The sequence below is a fragment of the Macrotis lagotis genome, chromosome 1 (genome assembly GCF_037893015.1).
Source record: "Macrotis lagotis isolate mMagLag1 chromosome 1, bilby.v1.9.chrom.fasta, whole genome shotgun sequence".
In the NCBI taxonomy this organism is placed as follows: Eukaryota; Metazoa; Chordata; class Mammalia; order Peramelemorphia; family Peramelidae; genus Macrotis; species Macrotis lagotis.
Window position 1 is genome coordinate 861,936,155 of NC_133658.1, and position 14,984 is coordinate 861,951,138.

The following is a 14,984-nucleotide window of genomic DNA, read 5'->3' on the forward strand; positions in this document are numbered from 1 at the left end:
ACATTAGGAAGACTGATTTGACAGCTGAGTGGAGGAGGGACTGCGGTGAGGCAGGAAGACCAACCAGCAGATTCCTTCAGTGATCCAGGAACAAGGAGCTGAAGGTGTTGGCAGTATCAGAGAAGAGAAGGAAGGGAGATAGAGAAACAGACAGACAGACAGAGAGCAAGAGAGACAGAGAGGAGGGAGAGAGGAAAAAGAGAAGAGCACCCCACTATTGCACTCTACTGATATTTCACCCATAGTAGTCGTAACTCACCAGAGTTACAGTTACACTCCCAAGTTACAGTGTAAAACCTTGGTGGAAAAGTGAGAACTCTATTGATGTGCTAAATATTTGCACAGGAGGCCCATGTTAAATAAAATTTGCTCTATTTGAATGGTCTGGTTACCTTGAATACTTAAAGAGGGGCTGAAGGACCTTGGAGGTTGAGCAAAACAAGTCAGCTACCCAAACTCCTAGAACTTTCCTGAATAAAGGATGTGAATTGGAGAGATTTATAAGGTTTTCTCTGACACCAGCGTTAAAGATGGCCAGGATTCCAATAAGCCTCTGGCTGCTCAGTTCCTGTTATTTCTTCCTTCTCTTCTCTGATACTGCCAACACCTTCAGCCCCTTGTTCCTGGATCACTGAAGGAATCTGCTGGTTGGTCTTCCTGCCTCACCGCAGTCCCTCCTCCACTCAGCTGTCAAATCAGTCTTCCTAATGTGTAGGTCTGATCACGACATCCCTCTTCCCACAACCAATGTTCAATCAGCTCCATGAGATCAAAGGAAAAGGAGTCATATGTACAAAAATATTTGTGGCAGCTCTTTTTGTGGTGGCAAAGGAGTGGAAACAGAGGCGATAGCCATCAACTAAGGAATGGCTAAATAAGTTCTATGGAATATGGATGTGATGGGATACTATTGTGTTGTAAGAAATGATGAAAGGGATGATTTCATAGAAGCCTTGACAAATTTACATGAAGGGATGCAAAGTGCAGGAAGCAGAACCAGGAAAACAATGTAATAGCAATATTGCAAAGATAAACAACTATGAAGGACTTAGTAAATCTGACCAATACAATGACCCATAAAAATTCCAATGAATTCAGAACAGAATGAATCATATTTTTCCTTTTTCTTGCTTAATTTTTCCAGAACATAGCTAATGCAGAAATATGTTTTGCATGATTTCATATGTATAATTGCTATCATATTTCTTGCCATTTCAATGGGTGGAGGGAAGGGGAAAATTCCTAGCTGAAAATAATATATATTTTTAAAAAATCAGTCCCATTCCTCTTGCTTCCAAAATCAAATTTAAAATCTGGTTTATTATTTACAGAGCTTCTTGCTTTTACTCAAATACAACACTCCATCTCCAGACTCCGGACATTTTTCCTGGACAGGAAATGCCTGGAATTCTCTCATCTCTACCTCCTCGCTTCAAGCCTTAGCCAAAATCTCACCTTCTGCGAGAAGCCTTTGGGGTCTTCCTCAATCCTAGTGTGTTCCCTCTCAAAAAAATCTCCAGTTTATCCTGTACCTAGTTCATTTATATATAATTGCTTGCATGGTACCTCTCCCATTAGTCTGTGAGCTCCTTGAGGGCAGGGAACCTTTCTGACTTTTTACCTTTCTTTGAACCTCCAGAGCTTGAAATAATAGCATATGGTAGGTGTTTAATAAATATTACCTTGATTGACCTATTTGCTTATAAAGGGAAATTCGCTCATAGAAATATTACCATACATAAAGACATGGCTTTCTTTGAGAAACACTATCATAGGGGCACAGTAGATAGAGCACCAGCCCTGGAGTCAGGAGTCCTTGAGTTCAAATCCAGCCTCAGACACTTAATAATTATCTAGCTGTGTGGCCTTGGGCAAGCCACTAAACCCCATTTGCCTTGCAAAAATTAAAAAAAAACCCAATGATTACAAGAACATAAACTACACACATATACATATACACACATGAATCAAAAGTGAACACAGCAAAATTATAATGATCAAATAGGACTCAGAAGAAGACATTCCCAATCCATCCCTTGGTAGAACTGGGACCTGCTCCATAGGAGTGACCCACTATACATATTTTTGAATTTTGTCAGCATATGATTGACTCTTGATTTTTAGCCTTTTTTGTATCTTTAAAAAAATAATATTTATTAGACCCAGGATGGTTTTCTGCAAAAGGTGGGGTGGTGGGGGAGCTCTGAGGATATAAAAACCAAAAGATCAACAAAAACTTATTTCATAAAGAAAAAACTGTATTCCTAGTCTTCCTCTCTAGTGCTGATTCCCCCCCATTCCACTCTGTCTTTGTTCCTCTCTCTCCCTCTCATCTTTCTAGTACACACACACACACACACACACACATATGCACACACCACACATCCCCCTTGATAGAGGAGCCCAAGATTTACCAGACAGGCAATAGGGAGCCACTGAAGGTTTCTGAGCTAAAAGTTTGTGATTTTGAAGAAATAACTCTCTTATAATTCGGATGACTTAGAAGGGAGAACAACCAGGAAGCTGTTCTTGATAATCCAGGTGAATGGCAATGAGGGCCTGGCACAGGTGGGGAAGGCACTGAGGAGGAAGCATCACAAGGACTAGCTGGATATGAAGTTGAGGACCCTCTCCTCTGCCCAGAAGAAGGCATCAGGCCACCGCCGCCCCACAGGTTTTCTTCTAAAACACATATCTGCCTATCGCCATTGTGCCTAAACCCAGTTAGCATGCACTGTCCTGGAAATCTCTTCCCTTAAGGGATATCTCACCCTAACTTAGTTCTGGGTTGTTTTGAATGAAACTGGGTCTATTGGGCTGTGATGCTGGGAGGTTGAAGAAACCTGGGAAAGAATGAGGAGGAGCGAGGCTAGGGGCCAGGGGGAAGCCTGGGTGAGAAGGGGGGCTTCAACTCATAAGTCACACTATCCTCATGACCATCCTGGGAGGTAATTATTATTATTATTATATAATGTAATTATTATCCCGATTTCACAGATGAGAAAACTGAGATCCTCATATAGGTCAAGTTTGACCTGCGAGTATATCACACCTTGGACAAGGATCATCTTTGGACTCCATGTCCACTGAGCTTTGTGAGGCTGCCTGGGATGTTTAGGAAAAGAGTGTGAACCAATGAACCTTGTGAGGAGGGGGCCAGGGAGGGTCAACTTAAAGCTGAGGCATTCCCAAAGCCAGAAAAAAGATGAGACTTCCTCCCTTCTAACCTGTCCTCCACCCTCCCCTGGACAGAATTGCCAGAGGGTCCTGGGCTGGACCTGCCCCTCCTCCACAAATGGAGTTAGTATTGCATTGGACACTATGCCAGTCCTAAAGGAGTGGGATCCTCTTTATCTAAGGCCTTCAGGGCTGTGAAATGCAAGGATGGAGCTTGGGCTGAGGGAAGGGATGGGCTGTTTCTCACCCCCCCACCCGCTGGCCTCCACTCTCCCTTATTATTTCTATTTATGGCAAACAGAGAGAACCCCAGGAGAGTCAGCTATGGCAGCTAGTTCCTTTATAGTCCAAAGTTATTAGATTTGTCTGAGGCTCAGGACACCGGAGCATGGGAAAGAATCAAGACCTGAACACTGACCCAGGCAGAAGGGGGCCTTCCACAGAGCTCTTGCTTTTGTGGCTCAAAGTGCCCTGGCATGGTCTGCAGGGAAGGGAAGAACCACACATCTGACATTTTCTTTGCTGGCCAAGAACCCACGTGGTTTGGATCTTTGATCACTGGACCTGGTCTGGCAGGTCCTCCCTCCAGTGTCTATGTTGGAGGTGAACTCATTGGTTTCCAGTTTCTTGAGTCTGCAGGTATCTTGGCAATGACTGAAAGGATGTCAGGAGCCCCTCTCCCTACAAAGTCATCACATACTCTGGTCCACATCATGCTCTGCTGGGCCTTATATAGGCTAAGGGGATCAATGAAAGCCCAGAGATAATAAGTCAAGAAACAATAATCAAGGGCTTACTATGTAAACTGGATGGGTGACTTGCTCAAGGTCTCACAGGTAACCTGAAGATGACCAAGGGTTAGGAGCCTGATGATTTGATTTTCACTGCCAAGGACAGCTGGGACAAACCCAAAGCCTCCCACAGAACCAATGCCCTCCCCTCCCCTTGGATTCTTCATCTATTTCCTGTGGGGGGGAGGCCAGGTTCTCTCACTTCCACCTCCATCAAATTCTTAGTAAATATTCTTGTCGTTACTAGAGAAACAACTGGAAACTCCACTCCAAGGAATGAGTCACTCAGAGTTGGTTAGAGAATCGGATTTGACTTTGCTTTCTTGGCTGGGTCACCGGCGGGGCTGAAGCAAGGATTAGCTTCAGTGTTTCTGACATTCCATCATGAGCAGGGGATGTGAATACTGAGAAATGCTTGGGGAAAATCCAGGCAGAGTATGAGGTGATCAGTTAGTATCCCCCTGCAGGCTGGTTGTTTTCTGCCCAATAAAGATAGACCCCTGCTGGGTCTATCTTTGTGAAGATGGAGGAATTGACATCTCCTTCCTGAGGTGCCCAGGCCTCTGTGACTTCATTTGCTATGGCACAAATGGGACACCAGGTCCCCTGGGACTTGGAATGCAAAGCCTTGGGTCAACGGCCCTCGGAGGGACTCATCCTCTCCAAACCTCAAAGGACCCCAGCCCAGAGATAAGCCATCTCCCAAGCCCATATCACCCACTGGGAAGGCCCTTAGGACAACATACCAGGGCTGGGAGGACCTTAGAATCTAGAATGTCAGATTTGGGAGGAACTTTAGAACATAGAATATCAGAGCTTGCTTAGAATGAAGAATATCAGAGTTGGAAGCGACCTTAGAACACAGGATGTCAGAGCCAGGAGGGCCCTTAGAACTCAATGTCAGAGCTGGAAGGACCCTTGGAACACAAGATGTCAGAGCTGGGCGGGGGGGCCTTAGAACATGGGATGTCAGAGCCAGGAGGCCCCTCAGAACATGGGATGTCAGAGTTTGCTCAGAATGAAGAATGGCAGAGCGGGGAAGAACTTGGAGAGTGTCGAGTGTAACTTGTATCAGATAGCTTCCTGTCTTGGGGAGAGGAAAGGAGGAGAAGAGAGGGAGGGGAAACATTTCTACAAACGAATATTGAAAACTCTCTTTACAAGTAATTAAAAAGTACTATTGAGACTGAGAAAAAGGAAGAACACAGAGTGTCAGAGCTGGGAGGGTCCTTGGAACAAGGAAGGTCAAAGCTAAGACGTCAGAAAATGGAATATCAGAACTGGAGATAGGGAGATCCTTAGAATAGTCTTGGAGACTATTCCAAACCTGTCATTACATAGATCAGAAAACCAGGTCGAGAGAGAACCGAGGAGGGGCTTTTGCAAGGTCACACAGCCAGTGAATGGCAGAGCCAGGTCTTCAGAATTCCAGTCCCTTGGTTATACTGGATTCTTTTCTTGGAGACCGAAGGTATGGAAGGCCTGGGCAGTAAGGGGCAGGTCTAAGGTCAGGAAGTGGCTGGATTCCCATGACTAGGTGACTGGTGATTTGACATTGGCCATGCCACAGCCAGCTCTTCCCGGATCTCTTGAGTGAAGGTTACCTTTTTAGTATCTACAGCTCAGAAACTGGCAAACATTGCCAATCTGGGCATGATTTATTGTTTTATTGATTGTCTAGACTTAAAGTGATGGAGAAAATGGTAATTATGCAGATGAAACATAAAGTGTGCCATACTCTTTGTAAAACTAATTGTTAAACATTTACCAGCACAGCTCTGCTCCTCTCCCTCTCTAGAGCTTCTCTGCCCCTCCCCCTCTAGATTTTCAGTGTTTAATAAACATGAACTGGATTGGGGGGGTCAAACATGATGAACCAGATTAAAATAACTGGGAAATATTTACAAGACAAATAAAAATACAGTAAAACAGTTAACATTACATATTGAAACTTCCACTCACATGATTCTTGGCCACAGTTTAGTAGTTGTCATTTCTATTTGAGTTGGCCTCTACTGGGCTCTTCAAGGTTCTTATCTCTGGCAGAGCCTGCCCTCTTCTCCCCAGTCCCCAGGTCTGGGCAGTCTTCTTGTAGAATCATCTGTCCCTTTGGATTGGGGCATTCTCCTGGGCTCTACAATCCCTTTCTTGGCTCAATCTTTGCACCCTATCCTTTCTCCCCCTCCCCCCAATACTTTCTACTCTCTTCCCCGGCCTACTACATATGCATGGGGGGGGGGGTCTGAATGCATCAAATGATAAGACTCTGCCCTTGGTGTCCCAAGAGAGAAGTCTTCACTGGTGCCTTTCACCCTGGAGCTGCCTCCTCTTTGTGTAGAATTCACATAGCAAAGTATTTGGTGATTTGGGGGTGAAGGGGTGGGAAGAGAAGGAAGGCAGTTTAGGAAGCGACAGTGGAAGAACAACCGGTTAAGGACAAATAGAAACCCCCCCCCCCAATCCCAGAGGGCAATGTCTTTACTCCCTGTGCTAAAGTGACCTTCTGACCCACCGGCCCCCATCCTGAGTTCTCTCCCCACCATTCCTGGAATCCTTTGTCTCCATCTCATCATTAAAAGTCCCTTCTCTGTCCCCAGCCCTTGTGTTTTCTGTCCCCAGACCCTGTCCTAGCTCCCCCCGCCCCAGGCTTGGTCTCTAGCTTTTGAACCCTCTCTCCTCTGCCTCACTACCTTCTTTCCCCTCAGAGATAAACCCCCCCACACACACACACCTCTTATCCCTGAAGCTCTGGGGAACCGTGCCCCCCTTCACCTAATGAGGCCGCTTACATAACAACATTATAATATTTTCCATTCCCTGCAGCTGCTAATTGAAACCTTTCTGGGTCTCCCAGGCTCAGTTCTCTCACCCCCCTCCTTTCCCCTCCCTCCCTCTCGGGGGGACGAGGGGCCTGGCTTTCTTTAGGAGGTCACTTTTGGGGAAAATGAAGTGGGGGAGGGGAACATCCGGAGCAAAAACCTGGAATTCCTCCCCATAGTCCCATGGCCTTGTACTGATCTTTTGTCTTGGACGCTCCCAAATCGTCCACCCCCAATGTGAGCCTCCCTGTTGGCTCCATTTCATGGCAGCTATGTGTCATTGCCCACAATATGGACCCCGGGTACTTGATTAATAGCCAGGATTGATGTGAGCATCTCTCTAGTAAGGATTATTTCCCTTCAATCCCACTGCCATTATAGAAAAGAGAAGGGGTCAAGGCTGGCATTCCTGGGTTCTCTGAGTGTGAGGGGCCCCTCAAGGAGAAAACAGGCCCAGAAAAGGGAATTGATTTACCAGAGATCACCCAAGGGAGTAGAACTAGAAACCAAGGTCTCCCTATTCAATGGGCAGAATTATTTCCATTATTGCCTTCATCCATCACACCCCCAAATTGAAGGAGGGGGGACAAGCAGTGAAAATGACCCCTCCTGGTCGGGCAGCATCGGGTCGGTTTAGGGTTAGACACAGATCTTGGAGCCAGAGCTGTGAAGACCTGCTGAGCTCTGCTGGGGGCCCAGTCTTGTCAGTCACACTTTGGGCACTTCCCCCAGCTGGGGGTGGGGAGGAGGCCCTCTCCATACCAGATTCCAGACTGATCTGTTCCCCCCACTCCCAGAACCAAGGCTGGATGTGCCCCCAATGGGCAGTTCAAAGGCTTCCCAACTTGAAGCCTCAGCTCCTTCCCTAGCCCCCGCCCCCTTCTCCCCGCCCCAAGCCCTGCATCATGGAAACTGGGCTCTGAGCCTGATGGGGCTGCCTCTGCATTCCTGGGCCCCCTCCTCTTCCTCCCTCTTGGGATTGGGGGAAGGGGGACAGAACCCTGGAACAGGCTGAGGGGCGGGACAGGCGAAGAGAGCAGAAGAAGGGAAAGGGAAGGTTGTAGGGCAGATGGGGGGTGGGGAGTGTGGGGGGAGGACAAGGGGAATCCTACCCCATCCCCAGATCCCTCACAGATACAGAGCAAAGTGCAGCAAGGGGATGGACCAAGGGGCCTGCCAAGGACAGTGTCACTTCTTAGCCACCTACTGCCCCTTCTGAGGTGGGGGGAGAGGGAAGGGGAGAGGGTGAGTCCGGCTAAATGGAGAAAAGGGGTGAAGCAAGAAGCTTCAGTCCCTCCAACCCCACCGTTTCTCCCCCACTCCCAACTCAGTGCACGGCTTTTTGGGTTGGCATTGGAGATCTCGTTCCTAAGCCCCTTGGATTCGCATATAGGGAAACTGAGGCTCAGACAGGAGGTAGGGCAGAGATTTGTCCACAGCGTGAGGGGTCCTGCTCCCAGCTTGACAGCGATTCCTTGTGTCACCTCAGACAAACTGCTTTCCCTCTCTGCAGCCCAGATTTACTCTGTAAAAAGAAGTTGGTCTAAACTTTAGGAAGACTAAGGGATTCTTTTTACCTCGTGGGCATTTTATGATCCAGGATGGGGAGGGGTCCTTAACCTTCCCAATGCCATGAACCCCTCTGGCAGCGAGGTAGGGCCCGATACTATTGCCCTTTGTCGCCTGTGTTCATAAGAGAAGGCTCAGTTAGCAGGGTTAGTGAAAACAAACGTGGACACTTTTGTTCTCATTCAGATTCACAGATCCCCCAAATCAATCCACAAACCTTCATTAAACCTGCATTAGGAGAGGGAGAAGAGGAAAGAAAAGGAAAGATGGCCAGGAAGATGGGGGTAGAAGTAGGGAGAGCTGGTGGGGGAGGGCCAGAGCTCAGGACAAGGGAAACCTTGCCCCCTCTCCCCGATCACCCACAGACACAGAGCAAACTGGAGAAAGAGGATGGCCCAGGGGCCTGCCAAGGATAGCAACACTTCCTAATTGCCTACTATCCCTTTGGAGGTGGGGGAAAGGGAAGGGAATAGCATAAGCACAGGTCACACCTGAGATTTCATTAGAAGGGAATTCCAAGGAAAGAAAAGCCCTTCTGACTTCTGGGCAATTTGGAGAGTTGGCTGGGGCCTCTCAAAAAGGAAGACTCTTACTCAAGCCCAGCCCCCATAGTGCAGTCTTTGGACTCAAACTTTGGGGCTAGCTCTCTCCCCTAAAGCTGTCTCTAATTGCTCTCTAGTTTCCTCTAGGTCCTATTTCTCCCATCAGAGCTGAGACCCTGTCTCTTCCTTCCCTTCTCACCCAATTCTGTGCCATAACAGCATCATAGGGATGGGCACATTTGGGAGATGAGCCTCCTCCCGCCTCTCCTCCATTATCAATGAAGTGCTCTGAGGACCAATTAGAACCAAGGCCAGTCTCGTCTCTAGCATAAGGGAGGGAAGTAAATCCATCTCAGGATGTTACCTGCAGGCTCCTCTGCAGAGGGCCAGGGAGGGCTTTGGAAGGAACTCACTTTTCTGTTATTTGGGTCTGAGTATATGTATGTGAGTGAGTGACTGAGTGACTGAGTGTGTGTGTGTGTGTGTGTGTGTGTGAGAGAGAGAGAGAGAGAGAGAATTGTCGGAAGTGATTGAGGCTTGAGACTGAAAGGAGATATTTACATGAGATATTCTGATTCTGCAGGCACGAAAGGAGCTTAATAAATGTTTTCAATTGAGTCTGTGAAGATGTGTACATGGCTAGCCTGCCTCAGTCCTCATAAACTCTGAATACTCACATGACTCCCGTTATCTCACCTCCTCCAGGAAGCCTCCCAGACTGAATCAGAGCAGCATCAAGACACCTATCCTCTTCACCATCATCCCTTTTCCTTTTGGGCCATTACTTCCATCAAAAGGGTTTTGAGTCCCTGGAGCCCCTCTGTGCGACGGCAATTGCTATATTTGCAAGTCAAAAAAACCCAAATTCAAATGTGGACTCCTACTCAATCTCTCCTGGCCTCAGTTTCTTCATTTGTAAAAGGAAGCATTTGGACTAGATAGTTTCTAAGTTCCTTGCAAGCTTTCAGGTTATGATCCTGTTTCTCAGGTGGTTAGGAGACGCTGGGCTGGGCTGCTTTGGGAGAGGAGAGGGTTTGAGCAGGGAAGGCTAATGGTCAGCAGAGAGAAGACAGAGAGGCCTCCGAGCCAGGCCTGGGAGGAGGGGGAGGGTTTGGGCTCCTCCCATTAGCGTTGCTCACTGAGCTCCAATGTTTGCCAAAGTTGACTGGGGCCAGATGGATGGGCCCAGGCTCGAGTGGTTCCCACTTAGGAAGGAATGCAGCGATACCCGCTTCAGCCAGGCTCGTTCCAGGAGCCAGCCAGTAAGAAGGCCAACATCCCAAGCCTTAGCCCCGAAAGCCAGCTGGTCCTCACGGTGGCGGGGCACCCTCTCTTTGGGCCCCGGGGCCCTCCCGGCCTTGGCAGCTCCAAGGCAGCAGCGGTGCTAGGAATAGTTCTTCCCTTCTTCCCACACACCTCTCACCACTCCCCCCTCCTGAGGGCAGGGGGAGGGAGAAGGTGTCATCCAGAGGAATGGAGGACCCAGCAGGTCCGTGCCTTGAGTCTGAGCCTCAGGGTGTGCTGGGGCTGCCTAGGTCTGGGGAGTCAGGAGTGGGGGCCCAGATTGGTGCACATGTGGGAATGGGGGGGCTCACAGGTCGGAGCCCACTCTCCGGCCCTCCCTTACAATAGCTGGAGAATGGGGGAGGGGGCGACCCTCCCCCAACTCTGGCTCTCGGGCTGTCCTGTCACCTCCTCCGTGTCACCTCCATGACACATCCCCCTCCCCTCCTCCAACCCCTTTCCAGGTTTGGGCTGGGGGCTTCCTCTCCCTCCTCTTAGGAGGCCTCGGGCCAGGCCAGGCCCCTGGAGTAGGCCGAGGGGTCCTGGGATGGGGGGGCGCATGGAACTGCTCCCCAGGATTAGCTCAGAGCAAAGCCCGAGAGGTTGGAGGGGGCGAGGGGAAAGAGGGGGACACAGAGCAGAGGCCCCAACGTCGGCCAGGCTAGGGGGTGGGGAGGGTGGGGCGGAGGCGGAGCTGGGGGGACGGGGCAGGCGGGAGGCGGAGCCCACGGGCCGCAGGGGGTGGGGGGGAGCGCTTCTGGGAGGCCCGAGAGTCGCCGATGGAGCCTCGGCGGGCGGGGAGCAGGGCACCCCGGGCGGAGGGAGCCCACCGGACCAGGTGAGGCTGGGGGGGGGCGCAGCGACGGCTGAGGGTGGCCGTCTGGGGCCTTGCGTGGGAGCAGGCGGGGGTGGGCGATCCAAGGGCCCCCTAGTCCCCGTCAGATGGCAGTGCCCCCAGCATGGAGGGAGCTCGGGGCTGGAAACCGTGCAGAGGCCAAGCCCGGGGGGCGGCCGCCGGCCCCCCCCCCAACTTCCCGGGCCCTTTGTCAAACTTTGCCCCTTTCCCTCCATTGCGGCCCATCCCAGCAGCCGCCCCCGCCCCAGCCCCTCCGGTGCCCAGAAGAGCCCCCCAGCCGGCCCGGCTCCGAGCTCGGTCCGCCCCAGGGGCCTCGGCCAACTTTTCCGAGTGGCTCGGACTCTTGGACCCGCAGACTGGTATTCCGGCTTCATTTGGGGCGAACTCCGGTTCCGCCCACTTCAGCGTCCCCCCACCCCCAGGGGGAGGGCCTGGGCTGTGGGCGGAGGACACCTAGCCCGGCCCGCGGCCTCCACCTCTCCCGCCCCCCGGCAGGGTGGCAGAAGAGGAGGGCGCTGTAGTCTGCCTAGTCTTGGCCCCTCTCTCTCTCATGCCTCTCGGCGCTTCGGTCTGCCTTGACTTGGACCCGACTCAGGGGACAGGGTTGGGTTCTGGTCTCTGGGGGTCCCGAATCTCTGGGCTGGGGGGTCATGCAGAAGTCGGCCCTCCCAACACTTCCCATTTCTGAGACTAAGGGGTAATGTGTGTGTGTTTGTGTGTGTGTGTGTGTGTGTGTGTGTGTGTGTGTGTGTGTGTGTCCGCCCAAAGCCGCCCCCCCCCCCCCGATGGCATCCTTGATGGAGGTCATGAGTAGGCTGGTTTAGTGGAGACAGCCCTGGAAAAAGCGCTTTAGGGCACAGCTTTGCCTCTAATTCATTCGGTAGCCTTCACTTTTCCAGGCCTCAGTTTCCCCCCTTTCTAACAAAGAGAGCTGCAGGAACCAAAGCTCATTACAGATAATTTATCTTAGGTTTTGCCATCTTAAGTGGACTGGGGGCATGGGGGGTTAGGGTCGGGGCAGAGTGTCCCTGGGAGTCTCTCTGGAGGTGTATGTGCCCCAGACTGTTGGCATCCTTGGTGGAGGTCTTCGGTAGGCTGGTTTAGAGGGAATCGTTCTGGACAAAGCGTTTAGGAAGTAACTTTGCCTCCACTTCACTGGGCAGCCTGCACTTTGCCAGGCCTCAGTTTCCTCCTCTGTAACAAAGGGGGTTTCAGGAACCACAACTCTACAAATACTTTGTCTTAGGTTTTTACACCTTAAGTGAACTGGGATTAAAGGGTTAGGGGGTTGGGAGGTGTCTGTGATCTGTCTTTCTAGGAGAGAGAGAGAGAGAGAGAGAGAGAGAGAGAGAGAGAGAGAGAGAGTGTGTGTGTGTGCGTGCGCGCGCGTGTGTGTATGTGTGTGTGGGCATGTGCGTGTGTGCGTGTGCGCGTGTGCGCGCGTGTGTGTACCAGTGACTGCTTGCAGCCCCAAGTTAGGAGCGCATCTTCAGGAGGCACTAACGTGCCGTCATTACCAGGGCGGTGAAAAAAAAGGTTGGAGTAAATTCGGACGTGATTTTGCTTTTGGCCACGCAGCCCTCCGCACTCTGGGAGGCATCAGCCCTTGCAACGCAGACTGATGGCCTCTTAGGTGCCGGTGGGGGGAGCACCAGAGCCTGGCCCCCCGGTTCTCCTGGGTCCGGTTCCCAGCTCACACTGTCCTGGCCCAGTGCAGCAGGACCCAGCAGGACAGGCTCGGGGCTCTCCTACCCCTACTCCCACCCCAGCATGGCTTCTCCCTAGCTGGAGACAGACTCCGCAGGGCACAGGACTCTCCCAGAGATGACAGCTGTCAGTGGCAGGAGGGGGAAGGCTGCGAGAGGGGAAGGAGCCTAGGGATAGGGCCCTCGGTACAACCGTGAAGCCTGCGGGTTGGGGGGGGGGGTGAGAAGTGGAGGAAAGGAGGCCAGGGAGGCAGGAAGAGGGGGGATGATTCATCGAGAAGGAGCCTGAATTGGAAACACTGCAATGTGGGGAAGTGTCCCGGGGAGGGGGAGGAGGAGGGGAAGAGGCATCCCGGGGAGGAGCCAGGCAGGCCCGGCGGGGTCCCCCAGCCGCCTGTCCCCCCAAGGCTCCGGCACCAGCCCCGGAGTCCTTGCCTTCCCCTGCAGTCTCTCCGTAGTACTCACACTCCCTCACACTCACACACGCACGCACACATGCTCACAGATGGTTGTTCTCGGAGGCTCCAGCCAGGGCCAAGCGGGCTTGCCTCCGCTCTCCTAACTAGCCCCGGGCTCGTCGGGAGGGGGGAGGGGAGGTCTCGGGGGGGGGCCTACCTTGCGGAGCCCCGAATTCGGGGGGATGGCTCCTCTGAAGCCCTCGGCTTCCCCCTCGAAGTGGCTGGGTGAGAGCTCCGACCCGGATCTCCCCTCCACGCTCACCCAGCCGGGAGCTCTGCCTGGGATTGGTTTGGGGAGAGGCTGCGGGTGGGGGCGCCCGTAGTGGCGGGGCCTCCCCCTCCCGCCCCATCCCGCCCGGAACGGAGAGATGCGGGCCCGCGGCCAGGCCAGCGAGGTTTGCCGGGCTGGGTGAAGGGCGGCCCGGGGCTGGGGTGAGGCGGGAGCCCCCCGAGTCCTCCCTCCCGCGGGGCCCGGGAGCCACACGTGCGCCGGGGGGTGCGGGGTGCGGGGCCGGCCCCCCCCCCAGAGGATCTGCTGCGGCGGACGCCCGGGGCCCCGGGCCCGGCCGGGGATCGGGGCGGGGGGCGGGGGGCGTCCGCCGCAGCCGGCCCCTCGGCCCGCCGGGCCGCCCCTGGCTCCCGCCGCGTCTCCTTGGCTCGGAGCTTCGCTGCGGAAAACCCGAGCGGGGGCGGCTCCCCGCCTGCGGCCCGCCCGGGACGGGGGCGGGGGTCTCCGGCCGGGGGGTGGGGGGGGCGGCCGGCGGGGCCCCGGGGCCAGGTGGGGGGGCGTCCGGGCGGCCGGCCCCGTCGGCTGACGCTCCTCCTCCTCCTCCCTCCGCAGCGCGCCCTGACTCCGGGACCATGACGGCGGGGAGCCCGGGCGCCCCCGGCCCGCCTTCGGCCCCGGCCCGCGCCCTCCGCCGCCTGGGCCGCCGCCGCCGCCGCCGCTCCCCGCCCGAGCTGCTGGGGCTCCGCGCCCGGCTGCGGCTGCGCTCGCCGTCGGGGGCCTTCGCGGCGCTGGGGGCGCTGGTGGTGCTGGCGGGCGCGGCCGCGGCCGTGGCCGGCTACTGGCCCCAGCGCGCCGGGGCGGCCCGGGCGGCCAACGGCACGGCGCCGGCGGAGATCCGACGGGCGGGCCGCCTCTCGGGGCCCTCGGAGAAGCTGCGGCTCCTGGGGCCCGTGGTCATGGGCGTGGGCCTCTTCATCTTCATCTGCGCCAACACGCTGCTCTACGAGAACCGGGACTCGGAGACCCGACGGCTCCGCCGAGGGGCCCTGCGGGCGCAGGCGCTGCGGCCCCCCGACAGCCCCGCCTGGGCCGGGGCCGCCGCGCCGCCCGGGGGCGCCTGGCAGCCCCGGGGCAGAGACTGGTGGCCCCGCCGGGGCGCCTCCCCCGCCCCCTCGGTGCGGAGCCTGCGTTCGGAGCCCCCGAGCCTCCGGCCCCCGCCGGCCGCCCCGCCGCTGGCCCGGTGGTCGCTGAGGGCGCCCTCCCCGCCCTGGAGCCCCCGCGGCCGGCCGGGCCACGCGGTCCTGGCGCTGCCCCCGACGGTGCTGGCGGCCCACTCCAAGTCTCTGGACTCGGGCCGCGGGGGGCCGCTCCTGGGGAGCCCGGCCGGCCGCGACCGCGCGCACCGCAGCTGGCCCCGCCTGGACCCGCTCAGCCCGGGCGGCTACACCAAGCTGGACGGCGGGGGAGACCGCGGGGCCCGGGTCTGAGGAGCCCCGGGCGCATCCTTCGGAAGACCCGCGGCGCGGGGCGGGGCGGGCGAAGGGCAGCCCTCC

At 54.9% G+C, this 14,984-nt stretch overlaps 1 protein-coding gene and 1 long non-coding RNA gene across 4 annotated transcripts in view; one reads left to right on the forward strand and one right to left on the reverse strand.

The window, feature by feature from the left end:
* LOC141508879 (uncharacterized) overlaps positions 1 to 13,547 on the reverse strand; it is a 31,098-nt gene extending 17,551 nt beyond the window's left edge. For 2 of the 3 annotated variants that reach the window (XR_012474534.1, XR_012474533.1), the window contains exon 1: positions 393 to 6,390. This is a non-coding gene — a long non-coding RNA (uncharacterized LOC141508879). Of the gene's footprint in view, positions 1 to 392; positions 6,391 to 13,359 lie in introns of those variants that run through there. The other variant, XR_012474535.1, reaches the window with a different exon arrangement.
* Positions 10,955 to 14,918, forward strand: TMEM200B (transmembrane protein 200B). The gene is made up of 2 exons (XM_074217914.1): positions 10,955 to 11,020; positions 14,044 to 14,918. The coding sequence occupies exon 2, from the start codon at positions 14,064 to 14,066 to the stop codon at positions 14,916 to 14,918; it is 855 nt and encodes a 284-aa protein (XP_074074015.1). The 5' UTR covers positions 10,955 to 11,020; positions 14,044 to 14,063.
* Positions 14,919 to 14,984: the final 66 nt, after the last annotated feature.

What these genes read in the sequence shown, in the direction of transcription:
- TMEM200B (XM_074217914.1), top strand. Translation starts at nt 14,064, where the DNA reads ATGACGGCGGGGAGCCCGGGCGCCCCCGGCCCGCCTTCGGCCCCGGCC.